The 25,591-nt window shown below is 42.8% G+C and overlaps 1 protein-coding gene and 1 long non-coding RNA gene across 2 annotated transcripts in view; one reads left to right on the plus strand and one right to left on the minus strand.

Moving 5' to 3' along the window:
- Positions 1–25,591, minus strand: part of APOLTP (apolipoprotein lipid transfer particle homolog) — a 1,292,669-nt gene that overhangs the window by 1,136,138 nt on the left and 130,940 nt on the right. Inside the window, exon 3 of the mRNA XM_085632129.1 lies at positions 24,517–24,677. Coding sequence (XP_085488255.1) covers positions 24,517–24,677 — 161 coding nt within the window. The remainder of the gene's footprint in view (positions 1–24,516; positions 24,678–25,591) is intronic.
- The window catches only part of LOC146789788 (uncharacterized), a 35,805-nt gene continuing 19,038 nt past the window's right edge, over positions 8,825–25,591 (plus strand). The window contains exon 1 of the long non-coding RNA XR_014970169.1: positions 8,825–8,976. This is a non-coding gene — a long non-coding RNA (uncharacterized LOC146789788). The remainder of the gene's footprint in view (positions 8,977–25,591) is intronic.

Genomic DNA, 25,591 nt, shown 5'->3' on the forward strand with positions numbered 1-25,591 from the left:
CTAACAAGAAACCCGAGTGCAACTAAAATGGTTGCTAATGCAAAATTCTGTATTGCACATGCGTCAACTGCATCTACGTAGTAATGACGATTCTTTTGCTTGGAGGGAAATCTTTGCAGCTGCGCAATCTCTTTCAAGATGGCTGCTTGGAACTCACATGATAAAGCGCATGCTATTGCTGAAACTAAACCATGCAAAATTAATAAAATGCTAATGCGAAAGATTTATATAAGTAAAGGAGGTTAGAGTAGAGATAGGTGGTATACAGTGAAATCATTTTATTTTGGATTTAAAATGTCTCTTTCTGACTTCTTTATTAGTTCGTATTTTGGGCCTCAGAGGATGACCGATGTCCATACCCCACGTGGTCTCCGCACAGGTGTGGAGAAGTGTGGCTCACTGGTTAGAGTAGGCAGACCTGGAAGCAGAGGTCAGCCTGGGACCAGGGTTCAATTCCCGGCTTGGCTGGGTCTTGAGTCCATAAATTGTCCATGGACTCGATAATTCTCGCTCCAGTGCATACTCGATTCATGGGTTCACACTCTGCGACTCTGGGCAATAGCTTGCTTAATCTCCACAATGGCCCCTCGCAGCGGGATGCCTGGCTTTCACCTTGTGGATGCCCTGCTGGGTTATCTCACAGGGGAATACCAGGACGGGTTCCCTAAGCAAGCGCTTAGAGACCGATTGGTGATTTGCGTTATATAAATATCTACACATTTACATTTTCACATTTACAGGCACACTTGTAACCCGCCAGGAACCATGACGACGTACTTGAAACTCAGCCAAGGACACGACAGCCACATGTCCCGGGAAAGAAGTTGTCTTCCTGACTGATGAATGAAGAAAATACTAAATGTATATTTTTCATCGATAAAAATGTAAATGCAGATGGGAAATAAAGCTTGGGAAAGTAAATTAAGGGGCAGGAACACTGAACAATGGGCTAAAAGAAAAGTATTAAAACATAGCATGGTGTGATGATGATCTCTTATTTCCTATCCAATCAGAGTTAAGAGTTTCATTAACTCGAAATATTTAGGGGTGGTACATGCCATTAGAAATGTATAATTGAGGTAGTTTAGTTAGACAGACACACAGAGACTACAGACCGAGAGAGACGGAGATGCTGAGAGACCGAGATGCTGTCTGAGAATCGAATAATTGCTGAAGAAGACTCAATTTGCAGACTTAGGGGCAGATTTATGAGCCCCTTGCGCCACTTTTGCGTCACTTTTCCCATGTTAAAAGTGACGCAAAAGTGGCGCAAGGGGCTCATAAATCTGCCCCTTAGAGTCTAAACCCTAATTAATTAGAAGAAGATCGCGGAAGAATCGAGGAGGCACATAATAGATGAAGATCGCGGCAGAATCGAGGAGGAAGATAGTGTCAGAGAGGAGTGCGACGCAGGCGTCATATCTAGAAGAGGCCATCTATCCTGTCCCTGAATCCTGTCCTGAGCCTTTGGCACCTGATCTGTCTCAGGGGACCCATTCCAGCTCCTTGGCCAAGGGGTTGGTTTCCACACCATCCTAGGTAACTATAATTCTGTGTAGTATGTCATTGTACTGTTCTCTCGGTTTTCTCCCTATTCAGGTACTGTCATTGTAATGACTTTGTTCAACGACTATTCTGTCTTAATTGTATTCCTTCCTTGGAGAAAACTGTGTTGTAATTGTATTTTGGTTCTTGGCTCACATGACTTTAAACTAGATAATCATTTGAAACTCTCCAGAGTCTGTGGTTATTTAAAGAAGGGTTTATTTTATGTCAATTTTTACCTACAAAGTTAACTAAAAGGTCCATTGACCAGAGGAAAGTACATTCGGTCAGAAGGTTTGGTAAGGAATGATAAGAAAAACTCATCCTATAGGTATTAGTAAAACAAATTGACCCCAGAGGTATCTACTAGCCTACTATTTGAATGTGTGTGTGTCTATGGGCTCAGGTGAGTATCAGGTAGTTGAGTACCTGAGTTTGGTAACCCGCTGGATCACTACTGGGTGGTAAAACTACCAGGATGTGCACTGTCAGCGCGTGGCTGAGCCGTTTGTTCTTGTGGACGAAGTTGATGAAAATAGGGGGATTAGGGCTTGTTGTTGAATTGGGTCCCTGCGAGATGGCAGGGGACAGCAATTTGTTGGGATTGTTGAGCTTGATTGGGGGATGTCAATAACTGAGGGACCAGATGTCGTGACTGAGGTGCAGTAGCTTCTATTTAAAGGACATAATCGTCATCTGAGTCATCAGTCCTGCTCTCCAAAAAGCATGTGAAGTGAACTTGTGCAAGGGTAGAAGACACTGATTTGGGAGCATCGCTGTATTTAGTTGTGCTGCCTGGCTGCACAGGGGGAGAACTCAAGACCACTGAAGTTCTCCGAGTGTATGGGACTTGCTCCTTCACCCTTTGCTGTCATCAGGGTGACTGTCATCAACTGTGATGGCAAGGGGTGCCTCAACTCCAAAGGCACCTTGGGTGGTTGGTGCGGCTCCTCTAACTTTTAGCTGCAGAGGGCCCTTGCCAAACGGGGAGTGCTGCGGTGTGCCTTTAGCAAGCTATCTCATTAATAATCATCAGTTCTAAGGGGGATGATAGGCTCATGATGGTTGAGTTGGAGGAGAAGATAACGGCCGCTGGGTCCTTGAGTAAGAAAAATTGTGTAAATTTTGGGTTGGCATTTTTTAAATGAGAGTTTCTTGTAGATGGTCCTGGCTTTTGTTTTGTCAGGCTTTTCCGGGTCTGTTAAAACTGTGGCACTGCCAACACTGCAGCGGCTGCCACCTGATAACATTGAGCCGACGGCTGGTGGTGTAATGATTGCTGTAGGAGATTGCTCTTCGTACTCAGATCCCCTAGTTCGTACTGCCTTACTTTTTGGATGCAATGCAGGGGGGATCCTTGTCTTGCCAGATCGCACGATGATGTTCTGAAGTGAAGTTGGTTAGGAACTGGGCACGAAGGAGCAAAGTTAAGGCAGATATATGCGGTAACCACAAACACCTGGGCTGCTTGTAGTGAGGGCCTGAGAGTTATAGCAGTAATTTAAAATAGTATTGAATTAAAGGGCCAACTGAAGCATGCTGTTGGGATGAAATGCTGACTCACAGATGAGAGGAATATAATTAGGGTACCGGATAGCACATAAAATAATAAACACAGGATATAATAAAAAAGGTAAACCCATTAGTTCGGACACTGTAACCACATCAGTCTTCATGCTAAAACTTGAAACATGGACGGTGCTGGGTATGGACTGCTTGGAGTAACATGTTCTTCATAAATATCTAAATAGTTTTTCTGGCAGAACATTTCCAAGTGCTTCATTTTCCATCAGCAGCGTCATTTCAGTATTCACACATATGAAATGCAAGCTCGGCTTAAAGTATTTACGAGCTTTCATGTCAGCTTTGCATTCAGTTGCCACATGCCCGGTGTGTGGTCTTGCGCTAGTGCCAAACAAATGATTCCACTGGAGACATTTTTTTAGAATATGTTATTACCATTTGCCGCATACTAATGAAAATGTGCACTTATTCAGCAATGTGTTCAAGATAGAGGCATGTGCATCACATTAATGCACAGCTTATTATGGTTAATCTCGCCAGCACAGTTGAAAACCTCAGGAAAAATAGAGCAATTCTCCCAAATATGGGTGCAGGGTGGCCAAGGGAAGGTGGTAACACTAAGCTTGTCTATTCACATTCCCACTTACAAAAATGAAATGCACTAATACCGCTCACATACCTCCCACCCTGCACTCGCACACCACCAAAATATCACTCACACACTCCTCAACCTGCACCTGCTCTCACTGCTCACCCTACACCCTCAAACACCACTGACCTTACAGCAAGAATCTTTCACTATACAATCAGGTACCTCTCATCCTGGACACTCACGCTTTATTCATCCAATGCTCTCCCAGCGCTCTTGCACCGCTCACCCTGCACAGACTGCATTCTTTTTTCCTTTGGAACCAGACATCAGAATGCAACGTTGGGAGAGACATGTCCCGTTTACCAGCTAAAATATATTCTCATGTTGTACTGAGCCTGATAATAAGCACCTATGTTGTCTTATTCGAAACAAACTGAGGTTTACCTTTAAAGATATCGTGTTGCCACAGAAAGTCAGACAAGAAGTGTCTGTGTGTCATATTCCAAACATGTTTAAGCCTGGAAGAAGTCCTGTGTGGGACGAAACGCGTCGCGTCGGCTATCTATTCTGTGCTGTTTTCACTGAATGAAAACTTGAACAAAAGAATGAAGAATAAAAGGAGAACATTTTTCCAGTACCTTGACTGGCAACGTGATTTATTTGGGAGACAAAATGTTCATGTCATTTGTATTGAATTGTTGACGTCTATTATCATATATTGCTAAAAAAATAATTGTCTCATGAGTTTGAAATGCAGGATATATATATCTCCATTAATAATTAGTCTATTACAGCATTTGTGTGCAGAGACTTTTTTGTCTTTTATGGTTTTGGGGTTCTTCCCCATCATTGGGGACGCAGGAGGGTCACGTCCCTGGCTCATTGCACCACGCCTTTAATTCAATTGTCATTACACTAGACTGACTGGTGCAGGCTCCTAGTGCCCTGACCTTTTCCCGCTTTTTTTATGCATTCACTACACACCCTGCACTCACACACCTTTCACCTTACTCTCACACTGTCCACCCTGCACTCACACACATCTCACCCTGAACTCATCCACCGCTCACCCAGCACTCATCCACCACTCACCCTGAACCCATCTACCTCTGAAACTGCATCACACACCACTCACCCTGCACCCACACACTACTCATACACCTCTGGTCTAGCACTCACTCAGCAGTCACCAAGGACGCACTGCTCACCCTGCACTCACCCAGCGCTCACAAATGTGAGGGTATATTTTTTTAATGATCAGAGCATATTACACTTCAAGCTACAGGCAACATAGCATATTACAGTTCATGCCAGATATAAAATACAGTCATTTATTCTAGGCATATGAAAGAAAAAATAACATTCTCTAAAGGAGAGCCATGTTAAGGTAGGCAAAAATACATGTAAATTAGTTTAGCCCGACGCATCCAAGACTGATCAAACACACAACTGCACTCGAAAGGGTGGGGGTGAGAGGTATGGGACTGCAGTACAGCAACACTTAGCTCCAGACTGTGCTCCTTCCATCGATGCTGCCAGAGATTAAGAAACACCATAACTATCTAATTATCTGGGAGATGTTTACCAGCATCGAAGTGGCAGGCATGTGACCTACAGGGTAAGCTCCATGCAATGGGCAGGAAAAAACACAAAGAACCTGTTGGCTCACTCACCTTTATAAACAAAAAAACAATGATTAAAGTTTTTTGAGGGAAAGCACTCTTTCTATGGATTTGCAAAAACTAAAAGCTGTGCGTTGGCAAACCAACATCTGGGTGGAGCCACAGTCCCGCTGTTTAGTACTCTTCAAAGCTATTTTTTTAACGCATACGAGCTGAAAAAAGCTGTGCTGTCAAGCCAGACCTAAACAAAGACTGCAAACGCCCATCACATGGGACTTAAGATACCTAAACAGTGTCAAGATAGAAATAACCTACAAAATTATGTTGACTTTCCAAGAAAAGTAAATAAATATGTACATGCTTTTAGAACAAATATCTTAGTAGTGGTTTATTTTCTTTGCTTCCTGATGTAAAACAATTCCTAAAGTAAGTAACAACTACTTTTAAACAGCATAAAATATTACACTACAGTTTCTAGGCACTGTAAAGATAACAGAACTAAATAATTGCTCAATCTAACTTCTATAGACTCTGCTTACCGACTTGGAGACAATGGAAGATTTAATTGACATGATCTTCAGGTCTAGGTAGATGGGTATATGTGCCTGCATTCTACCTTTTACAGGTAGGATACTGGGTTGCTTCCCGCCAATGGCATTGCAGCATTTCATCATTGAGTGAATGATACAATGTTTATACCAGAGTGGACAAAAAGGAACATTTGTCATTCACCGTGCTACACTGTAGCAAATTAGGCTGGAACCAGCATCACATAAAATAAGTTACTATGTATGTGTTTAAAGAAAATACACAAAGATTTCAGTGGAAATTAAAACAACATGCGTATGCTACAACCCATAATAAAAATATCAAAAAGAAAATACACCTTAGAACTATACAAAAATTATAGCTATTCTTGAATAGCATAGGGAGCTGTGCCTTGGAATGTTAAGGATTTTGTATAGCTCCATTATATGCCTGTCAAAAACACTTTAAATGCTTTATTTCAGATCCTTTCAGATATATTTTACAAGGGTTGTACCCTCCATCTACTGTAACTTCAACTCATGTTGAAAACTTTGGGGGAGATTTACGAAGATTGTACGCCTTGTTTGTGTCACAAAAGTGACGCAAGTCGTTACAAAATGTTTTTTTCACAATTCACTGTCCAGCGGTAAACTTTTTTAACACTGGAAAAAACATGAAAGTAATGCAAAGTAATGCATTACTGAGCGCCAAGGGGACATACTATGGGTGGAGCATGGGAGTTCCCATGCAACCACCCAAGGTTTCTGACACTAAACCCAATTTACTAAACAAAGTAGACTTGGTTTAGCATTAGAAAATTGCGCCCTTTTAAGGTAGTGGCAAGGAAGGAGAAATGCTTTCTTGTAAGCGCAGTACAAGGTTTTTCCGTATATTTTAGAATTCTGAAATAGCTTCATACATACAGGATTTAGAGTTTGATTTAGCTTAGATTATTGTGAGATTCTTAAGTAAAAAGGCATTAATGTGGGCACTTTTATATTGATACTGCTAACTAAATTCTGATAAGAATATACTTGTCAAAACAATGGCTATTTCATTTCATGTTCTATTTTCTAGAGAATACAATTATCTGTAAAGAAGCGGGAGTATTGGCAGACGAAGGACACAGGACACTGCCCTGCCCATTGATAAAAGCACTGCAGTCGCTGCCCCGCCACAAGCTGTATCACCGCTGCGCCACCTAGAGCATTGGAGCTTGGGAGTCTGGGAGCCCAAGACTCCTCTGGCAGAGAACCCTGCCGACCCTGCACCCGATTTGATACCCATTTCAGTACCGGGGCCTCGCTCATTGGAAAATACTTCACGAGCAAGCCAACAAGCCAGTTACCGGCCACCTGAAGGCCCGTGCCCCACTCCTGTGACCTGTGCCGAGGGCAGAAAAGGTGCAGCGGAGAGTGGAGGTGAGAGGCGCGTGGGGAGTCGGAGCGGGGTCATCCCAGGCAACACAAGTATTTTGGCCCATTATACATCCTTTGGAGGCAGCGACTCAGCAGTAGGCAGTGACATCTACACCTGCTCAACTAGGCTCCACTACCTCCCGGAGTGCATGGGGATAGCTTTAGTGGTCTTTCCGTGGGTTGAGCCGGCAGAGCACAAAAGTGGCATGGCTAGGTCCATGGTGCGGCTTGCTCCCCGGTATGTTCTCCCTCGCACCTGGACCTAGATAAACACTTTGCATTATCTTCCTAACTTTTTGCAAAAACACTACGGGTGTGTGCTACAAGAATCATAGAACCACAGGCACGGTCTTCTATAATGTACAAACATTTCAACAATTTAAAACTAAATACATTTAGATTACAACTAGAGAGCAAGGCAACTGTTGTGCCCTCTACCTCTACCCGAGTAAACATAAAGAGACACGTTCCTCACAGCCTTTGACTCTCTACTAATAGTATCCACAAAGCCCAGCAAAACCCTCACACAGGTATCAACAAAGAATAATGAAAAAATGTCTGAGAAAAGGAGGGTCAGACCCCTTAAAAGGGGAATAGTTCATTATTCCCACCTCCCCATTCACATGAAAAGAACCTGATAGGTCGAATTACAATTAGGCTGGGGTAAATGAGATCGGGGAAGACACAGGCAGTACCAACAACCACTGGGCGCAAACCGAGGCAAACTCAAGTGACTAAATGCAATAGTGCTCCAGAAGCTCCCCCGTAATCGTTACAACGGGAGGAGGGACCCCTTCTTTTTCCTACATCAGTAGAACAGTCTCATTTACTCAATTCAAGAATGCTGAATAAATGTATTTTTTTAAATCCAAAGGGTTCCATTTTTTTTACATGATAATGAGCTGTAGTGTCCATTAAATGAGCGATAGTACAAGTTAGCAATCGTATCTGGGTTAGTAGTACCCTGCGTTATATGACATTTCGCCTATGCTCAGTGGGAGTGAACAATTTGTTATTAAGTGTGTTTTTATATACTTATGTATTGTGTGGACTCCACCCAACCGAGATTCAGAGCTTTGCATAGCGAGAAATCGAAAGCGGATCATCAGATAACAGGGCTAAACAGCCAACTTTGTATAATTATATAATCTTATAATATAGGATAACATGACATAGTTAAAAAAAAAAGCATATAGGGTATCAAACACATATAGCTAGCTACTGCAATATACAGATGTTGTTAAGCTCAGTACAAATAGGGAGAAAGTAGGGGAGTTGAGAACCTAGAGGCGTCACAGACTAGTGCCAGCACTTCCTGTACTACCTGCAGTTTCTGGGGCCTGGGGACTCAAATCCCCATCATCCTCTGAGCCAGGCGGCACCAACACGGAAAGAAAAGCAGCCTTGGGCTCCCGCAGTGCAGGAGCCGTCATGGACTAGCGTCAGCACTTCCTGCACTACCTGCTGTTTCTGCGGCCTGGGGACTCCAATCCCCGCCATCCTCTGCGGCAGGAGGCACCAACGTGGAAAGAAAAGAAACCTTGGGCTCCCGCAGCGCGGGACTCGCACTGGCGTGCCCGGAATGCACCCGGGCGATGTCCTGGCCTAGGGCGGGTCCGTCAGCGGCCGGAAGAGGCTGGGCTGGGCCCAGACCCTTGGCTTGACTCTGTGGGATGGAATGGTCTCCACACCAACAGCAAAGGCAGCCATCCGATAACCTTTTAGAACTACTGGGGACGAGTATGGAGTAAGTTTGTTTTCTTCCTCCTTTTTTCTGTATTTGACTATCTCAAAGTGCGAACAGTCCAAATAGCAATATGGGCAAACGAAAGGTGGGGGGTGTGAAGCCGGCGACCAAGCAAAATAGCACCCCCATACGGACAATTATAGATACCTTTTCGGCACGTGCAGTTGTGGCCTTTTCCAAAGAAATTGACTTGGCAGAACAGCTAATGTCCGTCACCACAAATGGCCATACGGGAGAGGCCCAATGTGTACCACCTACCAGTGGGATGCCTAGTACAGGCAATGAATATGATACTCGGAGCATAGAGTGTCCAAGTGAAGCTCTGGGGCAACCATTATCACTAACTACCCCAAACCAGGCCTCTACTCCTGCTGCCCTAGGATCAGTAACTTTACGAGCAGCTAAAATATCGAACATTACCTGTTAACCCGCACCCAAAGGGAAAAGGAAGACACAGCACGAAATAACTGCTACTTTAAGATCACCAGATGAACTGATCTCGTTGGGGGGGGGGGGGGCTGAGCAAGGAACTATCTCTCACTTCATGGATAATATGACATGGGCACCATTCTGGGATAAATTAACATCTGTTATTTGTAGCTTATCAAGCCCCCTCAAAGAAAGACTGGACAGGATGGAGGAGGGTTTGAAAATGGCTATTGATCAGGTTAAAATGTCATTGGCTTAGTTCTAGACATCTATTCTCCCCAAACAGAGTGAATGAAATCCTGTTTACAAGAAGAGTGGGGTGGATTGGGTCACTGGAAAAAAACCTGTGTGGTGACTGTGTTATAATTAATTTCAGAAGCCAGAGACAGACAAGCCATGGGTATACTTCCACTAGGTTATGACTACCACCACCTGAAGGGCTTGGAGCAATGCTCAAGGGGCCTACCAAACCCACAAAGACAGAGGGATACTACATGCCTGTTCCTGCAACATGATCTGGATTTTGCAATGCCCAATAGATACAAAACGCTGAGCAGATTAAACGATAGCGACTGACTTAGCTCTGAACAAGGTCATGCTGGGGTTCCCAGGAGTAATCACAGAAGGGTCCGCACAATGTTTTCTATTGTCAGCCAGATAAACCGGCTATCGCCACATGATCGCTTATACACCACGGAGGCACCCGCTATCGGTGGGCTAGCCGAAGCTGTGGTTGCCGAGGTATCTGGTAAAGATTCCCCTAGAGTCAATATCATACCCACAAGCATAATAGATACTGAGCCTATTGGACAACCCCCCATGATAGGGTTTGAGTTTGTAACCTGGAACGTGAATGGACTACTAAACAAGGTTGGGAACATTGACTGGGTCAACACTATATCTAGCTACAACATAATATGCCTACAAGAAACTTGGTGTATAAATCCTGTACATGTAGAGGGTTATTCCTCACACTTTTTAGCAGCCATTGGGTCACAGGTATGGTGGGCAAAAGACAGATACTTGTCCCTAATAACATTTCTACCAAGGTCAAAAAAGTAACATCAGTAGGACCCTATGCACAGATATTGTGGCTTAGTAAAAAAGGAGGGAAAGATCTGGTAGTTGTACATTTTTATACCAACATTTTTGATTCCACACGTTCTAATGTGGTATCAGCTCTTGACTGTGCCCTTGAAACATTCTTAGCCCCAATTTCCACTGATTATGTTTTGCTATGGGCAGGAGACTTTAACATACAGGCATGTGATGTACCTAACAACCAGGCATGCAGCCACATTTATGTGGAAGGAGAGGGAAATGACCACTTTGGTCATAATGAGTATGGAGAAGCCATAAATTGGATGATATCCAAATATGATTTCCATCAACTCAGAGGGGGCCGTAGACCCAAAGGGGACTTACTGGCAACTTTTACAGGGAGAAATACACACTCCACCATTGACCATATATTAGTGTCTGCCTCTGCTATCTGCAGGTGTGGCACGCCTAGCGTTCGTCCCTCCATATTTAGTGACCACAATTTACTCACTCTATCGTCCTTCTTCTGGGGTCAAAGGAGTGATGTATATGACTTAGTCAATTTCATCAGCCCTTTTAGGACTAATGGCGTTAGAATTAAGTGGACACGTGTGACCCATGCTTGACTATGCAGCAAATAATAGTGTCTAGCCAACGAGAAATAACCTATTGTCTTCAGGATGAGATTACTCCAAATATACTGATAGCAAAATTCAACTGTATTACATTATCTATTACATAACTTTTAACCAGGCAGGTAGGCACACAGGGTAATAATAAAAAAGGATGGTTCGATAGTACCTGCACCAAAGCATTACAAGTGTTAAAAGTATGCATTGTCTAGATCAACAAGAGATATAACGATTATCAAATCCCTACGAAGCAAGTATAAATTAGCCATAGCTGCCCAGAAAAAGAAATAACAGGCAAAAGCATGGCAAAACCTGGCTATTTCTGTAAAAACTAGGAATAATAAACTTTTTGGGATACAGTAAATGCACCCTTTTTGAAGAATGATGACATCCCTGAGTTTTGCTCTGTTATCTCCTCAGATAAATGGGTGACACATTTTACCGGGATCTTTAGCAATAATGGGGAGACCTTGGGGGGTTTTGACTTAGGGCATTGTGTAAGTAGGCCCCCTCTGCTGAATATTACTAACGAAGAAGTTCCCCAGGCCATTCAGGAGAGTGCTGAGGACAGGCATCAGGACCCGATGGCGTCCCAGTAGACGTTTTTAAATCTGCACATAAATTATGGGGACCTATTTTAACTAGAGTGTTTAATTCAGCTGCAACTGATACAATTCATCAGACATGGGGCAAATCCATCATTGTACCCATTTACAAAAAAGGGGACAAAACAGTTCCCAAAAATGATTGCCCCATTTCACTCCTAGATACTTCCTTGAAAGTTATGAGTAGGTATTTATTTATGAGATTAGAGGAATGGGTGCAGGAGTATTCTATACTAACTTCTGTGCAATATGGGTTTAGGAAAAGACTTGGGACAATGGAACAATGAATTAACCTAGAGTTACTTATCGGCAAGTATACCAGGGCAAAGGCTGGTACTTTGTACTTATGCTTTGCCGATTTGAGTAGTGCATTTGATTTAGTTGACCACAATTTACTCTGGCAAACTGATATCCATGGGAGCTCCTAGGGCAATTGTTGAGTTCCTTAGTAGGGCGGGGCATACGGCAAGGGTGTGTTTTGGAACCAATTTAATTTTCCCTTTTTATCAATGGGATAGACAACCATTTGCAATTGATATAGGCTGATGCCCCAAGGGTGGGTCCCTTGCCCACTTTGGCACTGGATTCAAGATAGCCTGGCTGATGAGGGTTTTGAACCCGAAACCAGTCCCAGGATGCTTGTTTCCGGTCCAGGGAAGACATGGATTGGCAGTTTGGGCCGGACTGTTCCCATGAGGTACAGGGTCAGACTGATTTGCAAATGGCCATGTCTGAACTGGGTAGGTGGAGGGAGCTAAAGAATGATGATGGATTAAACCGAGATCAGTTGACTGGGGGTGAGTGCTTGCAATGTTCAACACACCGTCCATCATCCCCTTTGGTTTTGCTTTGTTCGCCCTAAGTTGGCAGGGTATGCCCAGACGTGGGTCCCTTGCTCACTTTGCCACTGGATTCAAACTAGCCTGGCTGATGACGGCTGATTAGCCAGAAACCGGTCCCAGGATGCTTGTTTCCGGTCCAGGGAAGACATGGCTCGGCAGTTCGGCCTGGACTGCTGCCATGAGGCACAGGGTCAGACTGATTTGCATATGGCCATATCTGAACTGGGGTGGCAGAGTGAGCTAAAAAATGATGATGGTTTAAACCCAGATCAGTTGACTAGGGGTGAGTGCTTGCTATGTTCAACACTCCGTCCATTATCCCCTTTGGTTTTGCTTTGTTCGACCTAAGTTGGCAGGGTATTCCCGGATGTGGGTCCCTTGCTCACTTTTCCACTGGATTCAAGTTTGCCTGGCTGATGACGGCTGATTAGCCAGAGACTGGTCCCAGGATGCTTGTTTCCAGTCCAGGGAAGACATGGCTCGGCAGTTCGGGCTGGACTGTTCCCATGAGGCACAGGGTCAGACTGATTTGCATATTGCAATGTCTGAACAGGGGTGGCGGAGTGAGCTAAAGAATGATGATGGATTAAACCCAGATCAGTTGACTGGGGGTGAGTGCTTGCAATGTTCAACACTCCGTCCATCATCCCCTTTGGTTTTGCTTTGTTCGCCCTAAGTTGGCAGGGTTTTCCCAGACGTGGGTCCCTTGCTCACTTTGTCACTGAATTCAAGCTAGCCTGGCTGATGACGGCTGATTAGCCAGAAACCGGTCCCAGGATGCTTGTTTCCGGTCCAGGGAAGACATGGCTTGGCAGTTTGGGCTGGACTGTTCCCATGAGGCACAGGGTCAGACTGATTTGCATATGGCCATGTTTGAACTGGGGTGGCGGAGTGAGCTAAAGAATGATGATGGATTAAACCCAGATCAGTTGAATGAGGGTGAGTGCTTGCAATGTTCAACACTCCGTCCATCATCCCCTTTGGTTTTGCCTTGTTCGCCCTAAGTTGGCAGGGTATGCCCAGACGTGGGTCCCTTGCTCACTTTGCCACTGGATTCAAGCTAGCCTGGCTGATGGATGGCTGATTAGCCAGAAACCAGTCCCAGGATGCTTGTTTCCGGTCCAGGGAAGACATGGCTTGGCAGTTCAGGCTGGACTGTTCCAATGAGGAACAGGGTCAGACTGATTTGCATATGGCCATGTCTGAACTGGGGTGGCGGAGTGAGCTAAAGAATGATGATGGATTAAACCCAGATCAGTTGACTAGGGGTGAGTGCTTGCTATGTTCAACACTCCGTCCATTATCCCCTTTGGTTTTGCTTTGTTCGACCTAAATTGGCAGGGTATTCCCGGATGCGGGTCCCTTGCTCACTTTGCCACTGGATTCAAGCTAGCCTGGCTGATGACGGCTGATTAGCCAGAGACCGGTCCCAGGATGCTTGTTTCCAGTCCAGGGAAGACATGGCTCGGCAGTTCGGGCTGGACTGTTCTCATGAGGCACAAGGTCAGACTGATTTGCATATGGCCATGTCTGAACTGGGGTGGCGGAGTGAGCTAAAGAATGATGATAGATTAAACCCAGATCAGTTGACTGAGGGTGAGTGCTTGCAATGTTCAACACTCCGTCCATCATCCCCTTTGGTTTTGCCTTGTTCGCCCTAAGTTGGCAGGGTATGCCCAGACGTGGGTCCCTTGCTCACTTTGCCACTGGATTCAAGCTAGCCTGGCTGATGGATGGCTGATTAGCCAGAAACCGGTCCCAGGATGCTTGTTTACAGTCCAGGGAAGACATGGCTTCGCAGTTCAGGCTGGACTGTTCCAATGAGGTACAGGGTCAGACTGATTTGCATATGGCCATGTCTGAACTGGGGTGGCGGAGTGAGATAAAGAATGATGATGGATTAAACCCAGATCAGTTGACTGGGGGGTGAGTGCTTGCAATGTTCAACACTCCGTCCATCATCCCCTTTGGTTTTGCTTTGTTCGCCCTAAGTTGGCAGGGTATGCACAGACGTGGGTCCCTTGCTCACTTTGCCACTGGATTCAAGCTAGCCTGGCTGATGACGGCTGATTAGCCAGAAACCGGTCCCAGGATGCTTGTTTCCGGTCCAGGAAAGACATGGCGTGGCAGTTCGGGCTGGACTGTTCCCATGAGGCACAGGGTCAGACTAATTTGCTTATGGCCATGTCTGAACTGGGGTGGCGGAGTGAGCTAAAGAATGATGATGGATTAAACCCAGATCAGTTGACTAGGGGTGAGTGTTTGCAATGTTCAACACTCTGTCCATCATCCCCTTTGGTTTTGCGTAGGAAATTTATGTATGTGAAAACATAAAGATTCATAGGCGCTTCCGAGTGAAAACAAAGCTAATGATCGCAAAGATAAAAAAATGAAAATGCCTTGTTTAACGAAAATATATAGCCAAAAATGTCTCTGTATGAGGCTCCCAAAACAGTAAGCAGGTGGCATAACATTCATGAAATGGCATACTTGCAGTTGCGAGCTGTGAAAAGTCTTAAATCTTGTCTCTAGATTAACGCTTACCGGAGGTATACTCATTGAAGCTAAAAGAACCCCGTACGGTAGCGGGGGTCTGTCTCAACTTAACAAACAAATTAGCTGTCTTACTTACACAGAATGAACTGGTAGTCGCCGAAGGATATTGCCGGAAGACTTGAAGTGCTAACCGGAAAGTCGTTTTTTTGGTAGGGCACGTGATACGTCAGAATGACGCCTGGTGATCAGTTAAAGGGACAGTGAGTAAGAGAAAACAATAAAAACTGTGGAATGATTAGATGAATGCTCGCACTAGAGAAAGTGAAAAGCAAACTTGTTTCAAACAGAGAAATGCAGCTGAAAGGCGATAGAAGAACTAATAATGTGTGGAATGCCAATAGTTTCTCAGAGATTGAAACATTTCTAAGCAAAATGTGTTTCTTAAAAGGGGATAAAAAGTTCATAGGCTGGTATAGATGGTAATTAAAACAAGATCAGGTATCTAGATAGCATAAGGGGATATTTGCTACTTTAGGTATTGTATTTAATTGCGTTCTCCCATGCGATCTCATTATTCAGTCCTTTTTTGGGGGTTTAAGGACAAAAATTCAGCATTTTTTGGCTCCTGCATAATTTAAATTTTTTCTAGAATGTACAAACTGATGTCATTAGTGGTATTTTATTTTCATGAAAATGCTTCACTAGTGGTACAGTAATTTTAACAGTGCGAATTGCAGAACTATGTACAGTAAGATGCTTTGCCAGAGTACGCAACGTTTCACCGACGTACCCTAAATTACAGGGACAAACTAGCAAATAAATTATATTTTTAGTTTTACAATTAGTAAGTTTATTTGCTTTGATGGTATATCTGTTGTATGAAAAAGTGGGTCCCTCAATGGCAGTTTCACATGCAATATATTGGTTGCATTTATATGTTCCCAAATGGGATCTATCACATTGATTGTTCGTTGAACAAACCCTGGGCCTTTAGCGAAACGTGAATGCACAGTGAGGTCTCTGATGTTTTATTCCGTCGATGTGCAAATTAATGGTTTAGGTCATTTTCTTTCTTGTGTTTTGGAAGTATTAAGGATTTGCCAATTAAAATTGACAATCTGTCTTATAGTCTCATTCAGCATGGAATGTTTTGTCACGCACACCAGTTGAGTCAAAGGTGTGTCGGAGCGCGATCTTAACAGAGAGTTTCTGTCATAGTATCTTGTTCGTTTAAATGATTCTCTGACGAGACGTTTGGGGTAACCGCTAGCAAGAAATTTCTCTGTCATCATAGTGGCTTGTTTATCAAACTCATGAAGGTTGGAACAGTTACGACGAACTCAGAGAAATTGCCGAAAAGGAATACTTTGTTTTTGATTATGGGGATGGAAACTCAAAGAGGTCTACCTCGAGAAGCCCGTTGGGTGTGTCGAAAAATGATGTCTAAAATCATAACATGAGAATCACTAGTGTGCGCAGTGACTTTTAGATTTGTGTCACACAAATTCAACCACTTTAAAAACTCAGATAGTTCCTCTCTAGTATCTGTCCAGATGAAAAAAACATAATCGATGTATTTGGATCAGTGGGTTACAGATTCGTGAAACGGTGCTATTTCATTATGAATATATGTTGTTTCAAAAAGTGCCATATAGATGTTGGCTACTGACGGGGCTACTGAAGCCCCCATACTTACTCCTTTTATTTGCCTATAGAGGGTCTCTCCAAATCCAAATATGTTTTCTGAAAGAACAGTGGTGAGACACTCTAATAAGTATTTTTAAGGGCAGTTGATATCATAGACGTTAATGAACCAGACAACTGCTTCGTGGGCCTCTAATTGCGGAATGTTACTGTACAAAGCATCTACGTTTAGAGTAACCAAAATGTGATTTGGGGGGGGGGGGAGGGAGGTTTTCAACCTTATTGATGAGATCTCACGTATCCTTGATATGAGAGGGAATGGTTGGTATATTGTGTCATAAAAAGTTATCTATGTATTTTGACAAGGGTTCAGTAACTGATCCTATTGTTGTCACAATTGGTCGATACAGGGGATCAGTAGCATTTTTATGAACTTCAGGGATGCCATAAATACAATGCATTTTAGGGTTCTTGATGTTAACAAATTCATACTCCTTTTCACAAATGTCACCAGCCACAAAGGCATCATTCGTCACCCGTCGAATTTTAGATATAATTTTAGGCGTCGGGTCAATTGTCATTTTCTTTATTAATTAGTGGCACTCAAAAGGTCAGTCCTTTTAAGCTCATATTGTACAGTGTCAATCACTGCAACACCACCACCCTTGTCACAGTTCTTCACTGTAAGGGATGTGTCGTGTGTCAGTTGTTTCAATGATGCAATTTCAACTTTGTTCAGATTCGTATGTGGTCTAGGAATACATTTAGTGGCTCTATCCAAACGATTTAACACAGCATGTTTGAACTCGGACACTTCTGGACCAACTTGGTCAAGAGTTGGGGTAAATAAGAAAGGAATAGAAAGACCTGAAGCATTAATACTCGTAGATGTCAGTATAGTATTATTTGCAAAACAATGTTTGAGATGTATTTTCCGAAAAAATGTCTGGAAGTCCTGATACAGTTCAAATATGTTTACACCTGTGTGGGGTACAAACACATACAGTAAACTCCTTCTGCTACTGTGGTATTTTATTTTTGGGAAATGGCACATGGACCCAACATATTTTAAATACCAGAGCCAAAATAAGAAGGGTCAATCAAGGGATTTTTAAATTCTCCTCAAAAATAGTAAATCGACCAACCAATTAAATGGTAGCCATTTATAAAGCTAAAGGAGTAGGCACAGCCCTCTATGGGGCAGCTCTTTGGGGTTATGCTAATAGTTCGGCCCTGCAAATAGAAGAAAACTGTTTTTTAAAACGTTTGTTGTATTAACTATCCCTGATATCAAATACCATTGTACATCATGAGGTGGGGATTGAATTCTTAGCAGATTCTTTAATGGTTCAACCATTGCTATTATCAGCCTCAATTTGGAGACGGGAAGAGACAGCTTTTACCAGGTCAATCATTTGGATTGTTTAAATCTTAACAATGTGCTGAGAATTCCATGGCTATCATATATCAACGCCACACTAGGTAATTTGTTTAATCTATCAGTTTGGTCGGACTCTACAAAAATATTGTCCTTTACAAAGAAAGAGATTAAAGACTCCTTTTTGCAACAAAGGCAGGAACTTAGAGTAAAATCAGAGCTGAATAAACCGACCGTCGCCTCATATAAATTATTTCAATCTAGAGGAGGGAGCTAATAACTATGTGTCATTACCTTGTCGCATTTCCTAAAATGAAAACAAAGCAAATTGCACTTTCTTTTATTCTGTAATTTTTACTGTAATGTTAGATGGTTTTATCTTAAACCTTTGTTTGTTGCTCATAATAAACTAGCTATGAAATTCTTGGTGACATTAGAAGATCCACTAACATGTTACAACATTGCGCTGTTTATCCTGAAATCGATCAATGCAAGGAAAAGCATTATGTTATAATTAAGAAATGAATTTTCTTCTGATCAATTGAAACTGTAAACTATATGTTTATTCTTTTACATGTATGTTATTGCCTGTAATTTTATGGCCTTTAAAAGCCGAATAAAGATTCGAACTGAACTGATAATGAGGTGAAAAGGGTTACAAGCACCCCTGCAACCACATTTCGCTCCTATAAGCAATTTGCAACTAGCAAACATCCAAAGTGACCTATTACAAAGTGAAACACAAGAAAGTAAGAAAAAAACATTTCAAGGGAAGTAATGGGCAATAAAAAGTGTGAAAGCAAGAGAAAATCTGCTGACTTAGTCGAAAGACACCCCTCTGGCCGCTGAACCAGTAGTTGTAATGTCAGGCACAGGGTTTGCCCAGGAACCTCTGATAAACAACTTGGACGAGACATTGAATGGATTCCTCAGCACTACACAGCATAACATGAATTCATCCCCAGTCAAGCAGCACAGCTCAAAAAAGGGGCTCTTACTAACACCTGAGGTACATCATGCGCCAACCCAACTGGCATCAATGACGGAGCCCCCCCATTGCTTCACCTGGAGATGCAACAAGTAAACAGAGCCCCTCTGTAAATGCTCTTTGGCCCTTGAGCAGTTACTTAATCAACCAACAATTGTCTCAAGTCGATCACGGAGCTGCAAAAAAGAAGCTAAACTATGCTTTAAGGATTCTCAGTAAGAAGCCCACTACATCAGCTCAGATAACCACCCTAACTAAGCTGAGAGGCTCATACAAAAGAAAATGTTAAATGTGGGTCTGTTAACCCCTTCAGTGCCACGCCCTTTCCCCCTCCTGTGCCGGGCGTTGCACTAGTGGGTGGGGTTCATGACGAGATAGTCTCGTCATGGGCACAGCGCAACCGTGCTCCATGACGAGACCATCTCGTCATGGGCACTGAAGAGGTTAAGAAGGAGACAGGCCTGTACTGTCAGAAACTGTTAGAAGCCACAAAAAGGAAAACAGGAGGAGGGTTCTGGAGACTTGTGAATAATGCTGTGGGATTTAGACCACCACCAGCATCATCTAGCATAGCAGAAGAAGTATGGGTTGTCTATTTGTGTGAAATGTTTAGGAATGTCAAGGCGCCATTGCTAAACCCAGATAGAGGGGATACAAATCCACCTATAAGCCTCCCAGCAGTACAACCTGTTCGAGTTCAGGAAACCATCCCTCCTGAAGCAGTAGCAAAAGCAATTACTTCCTGGCACCGAGATGGGTCCCCTGGCCCTAACGGCCTATCACAGACAATTTATTAAGAAAACCCACAGTACTGGGCAAAACACATGTGTCAGCTGTATAATAATGCTCTCCCCCATCAGGTCATCCCTGACAGCTGGCGGGGTTTGATAATAACCCTAATCTATAAAGCAGGGAACAAGTCTTTGCCATCAAATTACAGGTGTGTTGCCTTGCTGGATGGGGAGGAAGAATATTTTGCAACAGTGCCGCTGACTGAGCTTACTAAATGGTCAGAGAAAAACATATTAGTGTCTCCAAATCAAACTGGTTTTACCAAAGGCACAGGAACGACCACAAACATTTGAATGCTTTCCCTAATAATCGATAACGCAAGAACTCGGATCCAGAATTTACATCTATGCTTTGTGGACTTTCGGTTCGCTTTTGATTGCTCTTCAGCATAACATATGTTGGGGCAAATTGCAGAATTGGGGAATAGCACCTGTCCCTCCACACGCTATATAACTCCTATATACCAACACATGGATAATAATCAGGGTCCAGAACAACCCTCTTGAGGAAAATACACACCAGCAATGGTTTGAAACAAGGCTGTGTTCTCGCGCCATTCCTCTTTAACTTATATCCGGCAGAACTAGCAACAACTCTCAACAATGTAAACTCAAGGTGGCAGGCTTGAGTTCTTCCAACATGAGGTACGCTGACAACTTTGTTCTACTAAGCCATACAAAGGTTGGCTTTAGAGAATAATAAACTCATGGTGACGTACTCAGAATCACATGGGTGAGAAGTCAAGCGCAAAAAATAAAGACAATGTCAATCAGCACTGGGAGAACTTCAGCGCACACATATAGTTTGAACAATGCCGTGCTGGAGTATAAATATCTGGGGGTAATTTTCGATGTAAGAGACACTTTTACAGGGCACAAATGCTCAATAACATAAAAGAGTAACACCTTGACAGACGCATTTTGCACATTAAGGAATACTTTAAAAGGCTTGTCTCTTCAACCCCTGGCATAGGCTATCCCTGCAAAACTTGCCCTTACCCTAGCACATGGCCTTGAAGCACTTAGGGGGAGGACAGCCGGGGCAATAGAAAGCTCAATCATTGACACATACAGATGGGTGTTCTGACCGCTGCACCACACATCACCAGCTCATTTAAGGCTAGAATTTGGATTACGTAGACAAGACCTGGCCAGCCTGGCGACATATATAAAAATGTACAACAAAATGGGTAGTAGTGTTCCCTATAAGGGAAAACCGCACATCAATAGGAAGTGGTGTAGAATATGTGACAGTACAGGGCGTGGATATTATATTAGTTTGCTGTAAGTACAGCAGCGTGCTTAGCTGGCTTGAGTCACCCACTACCCAAGGGTGCAATAGGCATGTAAAACATGCACATACATAACAAAACAAGAAAGCCAATATGTGCAACTCGGACGGGCTTAGGACGTACTGCTAACTGGCCCACTGTGTCTTTGACATACGCTTTTTATATACGTCCTCTCAAGACAGATATGTGCTAAGCGAGATGCACTGCCAGGACTTGAGCTCTACGACATTGGCCCCCTTTACTGATTGCTTTTGAATATTTTACTCCTCCACCACTTTATTTGATACAACCTTCACTTGAAAATACAAGTCCATCCACTGTTCTTTATCAAGAGGATTGTCTTTTGGCCATATCATTTCCTTTCATATAATCTGACCGCATCTAGCCTTGAAAAAGTAATTGTACCCACATGTACAGACGAAACACGTGTTGGCTGCTTTGTTTGCTAGGAACTCATTTTGAGAAGTGAACCAATAAAGGATACATTTTCTACGATAAAGAATCTTGTGGAATGCCCTTCGTATCTTGAATACTGGTTATGAAACATTGCAGAACTGCATGGACTGACTAATTGGTCAACACTAAATAATTATCTACTTGCAACATAAATTAACTCATATGATCTACTTGAATACACATTTTGTTGTGCTGTATTGGCTTTCTTGTTTTGTTATATATAAAAATGTGCCGCAAAATGAAAAGAGCGCAGGAAGGTTCACTAAATAACATTATGTGGAAAGCCATATCCCATGCAGGCAATACCTAAGCCAGGGCCGTTTCTACCATTAGGCAAGACTAGGCGGCCGCCTAGGGTGGCAAAAGGGGGAGGGCGGCAAAAAACATGAGTTTGGGAATATATAATGCATTAATTCTTCTAGCCTGGATGACAAGGGGAGAGAGTGATAGTAGTAACAGGGAGGGGGTGGCATTTTTCAATTCTCGCCTAGGGCGGCAAAACACCTAGAAACGGCCCTGACCTAAGCACATGAATACATGAAACTGGCCATGCAAAGGTTGCTAATTGAACCACTATGAGGCAATCTCTGAGCCAGGCGTCTTTCAACAAGAAAGTAAACTCAATGGTTAAAAAAAACATTCCATGTTGGCACATAAGGCGCTGCTGTCGAAAATATCACATGCATGGATGACGATCTAATCTTACAGTTTCCTGAAGTCACAATTCTATCTAGGAGAACCTTTTGGGCTCAAGATGAAGTTAAAGCTGCTAGGATATCGACTGGGCAGTTTTACCGCTCTATACAATTTCCCTGCCTGGTTAAGACAATCCACAGAGTCTGCATGTCGCCTGAGAAAATACGCAAGGGAGGACATAACAGATAACTTATGCACATGCCCACTGCTGATGGAGCAGAGAAAACGGCTATTGAAGACTGACTTTATTTGTATGTGTCGGCAGGCAGTAATAGCCTCCCTTCAAGGAGTGGACGTAGGGTTCAGTGGAAAATTCTTGAAGTTCATGGTTTTAGCAGAAAAAATGTGATAACACTACAGCCTCTGCATTCGCGAACAGCCTAGTGGCCTGCAATTTTGAGACACTTAAAAATTATTGCATACTATTGTAAATCGTCGGGCAGAAGAGGTGAATTTGAGGAAGAGAATGGCATATATTTTACAACTGGTTATTACTTGTGAGATTGTGCTTTTGGTGCGGAACTAACATTCGATTTCTTTTAAACTCTGAAAAAAAGGGTAAATTAAATTCTAGAATGCTCATAATTTGTAATTTTTCCTGTGAATGTGCACTTTTTTCTCGCAACAAGCACTTTAAAAGTGTGAGCACCTTTATAATCCTTAGTGAATGGTATGTATTTACACGAAGATTGATGGCGTACTTGCACAGAACATGTTTGCACAGAATAATGCTGTTTCAAGGCACATTTCTGCAGAACCTGTTTACAAAATAACTCTCACTGTTTGCACTAATTAGTGCCAAAAAATCAGGTGCTCTTAACATTTGATGTAAGTAACAATGACATTTTGAGGATTGATGAGTATTACAATAGATTTAGCTTATGGGGTTGTTGCATTTGATTTTAATTATAAAAAACTTGAACTAACTGATCAATAAACTCATTCATTAATCCAGTTCAAACATACAAATATGTCAGATGTACTAAACTCTGGTCACAATATGCTTTTGCAACCAGTGTGGAATTTTCAGAAACAACCTATGGCTAATAGGTGGATTCACAAATGTCTGATTCGTATGGGTAGCAATCCAACTTACCTCATCAATATTCATGAGGTAATACGCAAATTCCAACTCTCTATAATTAAATGTCATGACAGGGATGGTGGCCTGCTGGGGTTAGCATACCACCACTTATGTGATCACATTTGAATTAATTACTTTTTTTTAAATGCAGCCCATTTTCTTTAAAGGAAACAGGTTTGTATTGAAGAAAAATAATAAACTTTTTTAACAAGTTAAGAGTTGACAGTGGTCCACTGGACTACTGCCCATGCCCAAACAATTTTTTTTACATACTCCAAGGGGAATAGTTCCACAGCAACACAGTTGCCTCTGTGAATGTGTTACCAACCCAACTCTCACGTATATAACTTTTCAATGTTTTGAGGTTTGATTTTGGTCGCAAACATTGATACATTGCATTACGAATCACTAATTGGAAGGGAAGCCCTAAACACACCCTTCCTAATAGTTATTTATGATTATTTGTAAACCCATTTAGCAATTCAGTAACCTATAACTGAATTACTAAATGGTATTAGAACATGTCAATAGGCCATTTAGCCCTCGAAAACCCTGTAATTTAGATAAATCGTAGAGTTTGCGGCCGTTAAATGGCTTAGTACATATGACCCACAATTCTATCACGTGTGCTAAAATATATCATATTTATGTTTCGCTTAATGATCTTCCTACCATTTTCAAGACTAGTGAAACTGAGATGAACATTAAGGGCCAAATTATGAGTCACTTTGCTATAAACAATCTGGCTTAGTTGCAGGGCCGGACTGGGAACCAGAACCGGCCCTGGCACAAAGTGCTCGGCTGCTCCCCTCCCCGGGGGGTTGGGGGCGCCGCCGAGCTCTTTGCCAGGGCCGATTTTCGGCCGATTTTGTTACGGGGCCGGTTTTGCAGCTAAGCTGCCAAAAACGGCCCTGTAACAAAAACGGCCTCAAGGGGCCCAGAACCAGCCCCCACCCGTGCAGCCCACCGGGGGATTGCCCGGTGCCCGCTATGGCCAGTCCGGTCCTGCTTAGCTGCCTTTCAAACTGAAGTATTTTTCTAGTGAAATAACATGGGATCAAAGATCGTTGCCTATGTTTTCTGGTGAACTTTCACATTAAACAATATTTTTACTTCTTCTGATTTGAGCTATTATTGTGATTGTCTATCTATCAAAAGTCACTCACCTCTAAAACAAGGCGACATCTTCCCAGTGCCTTAAGAATGACCAAGCTCTCTAACGTTATTCCACTTTTCTCGTAGGCCGTCCCCTTCAAGAAGGTGCTGGTTGTTGTTGAATACTTGTAGCTGTAGGTGTGTCCTTTTTGGTAACCTGGCATGCTAGACTCTGAAAAGAATCAAGAAATAAAATAGAAATTTCGATTTGAACACTCCGTGCCTCAAGTCATTGCCTATCATTGCTTGATAGCTCTACATGTATGGACCTGGTTACGACATGGACCAGAACAAGGTGGATCATTGACCACAACCAGTGTATACCATTAATCTCCAGTGAGCTATTTGCCAAGTGTGGTAAATACCTTCAAATTTCAAGTACTCCCTGGGGAAAACTGCAGGAATCTGTATTCAATCAGGACCTCTGTGGCACCCTTTCATAACAACAGTGTGTGAATGTTTTTAATGTGTCTATTGGTTTTAATGTAGCTGCACTCCACTCACTATACGGTCTACCAACATGCTTTACACATGAGACCTAGGCAGGCTGAACCTACTTCACAGCCTCAGATCTGGAATTGATTAAAATAGGGAATTAATAGGGAGCAAAGAACATCTAACTGCACAACATTGGTGCATACTTCAAGACCATGTACGTTTTAGAAATCAGGGTAGGCATACAAATGGACCCCATTATAATAGTAATTACCGACACTACAGGTATCCATTCCTCTGGGATGCAGAGATACCATGAATTTACAAGTAATCCCCTATGTAGTCATTCTGTTATGTGGAATAGCATCAGAAAATGGTGTTTCAGCACACATTTCTGCATGCCATTGCTGAATTCTGGGCCATTTACAGTGGCCACTTCCCCTAAGTTTGACCCTAGTAACACATGCAATATTTATGCATGAAGCATTATATTATTTCACATGGAAGTGTGTGTGGAAACGTTTGCTATTTCTGTCCTTGCCTAAATGGGCATTATAAGAAGGCCGCTCTTTTCGGGAGCCATGCTATTATTTAGGTGTAAAATAAAAAATATTTTAAATAAACATTGTCTGATAATGCATCTGGAGATCA

The sequence above is a fragment of the Triturus cristatus genome, chromosome 10 (genome assembly GCF_964204655.1).
Source record: "Triturus cristatus chromosome 10, aTriCri1.1, whole genome shotgun sequence".
Classification (NCBI taxonomy): domain Eukaryota; kingdom Metazoa; phylum Chordata; class Amphibia; order Caudata; family Salamandridae; genus Triturus; species Triturus cristatus.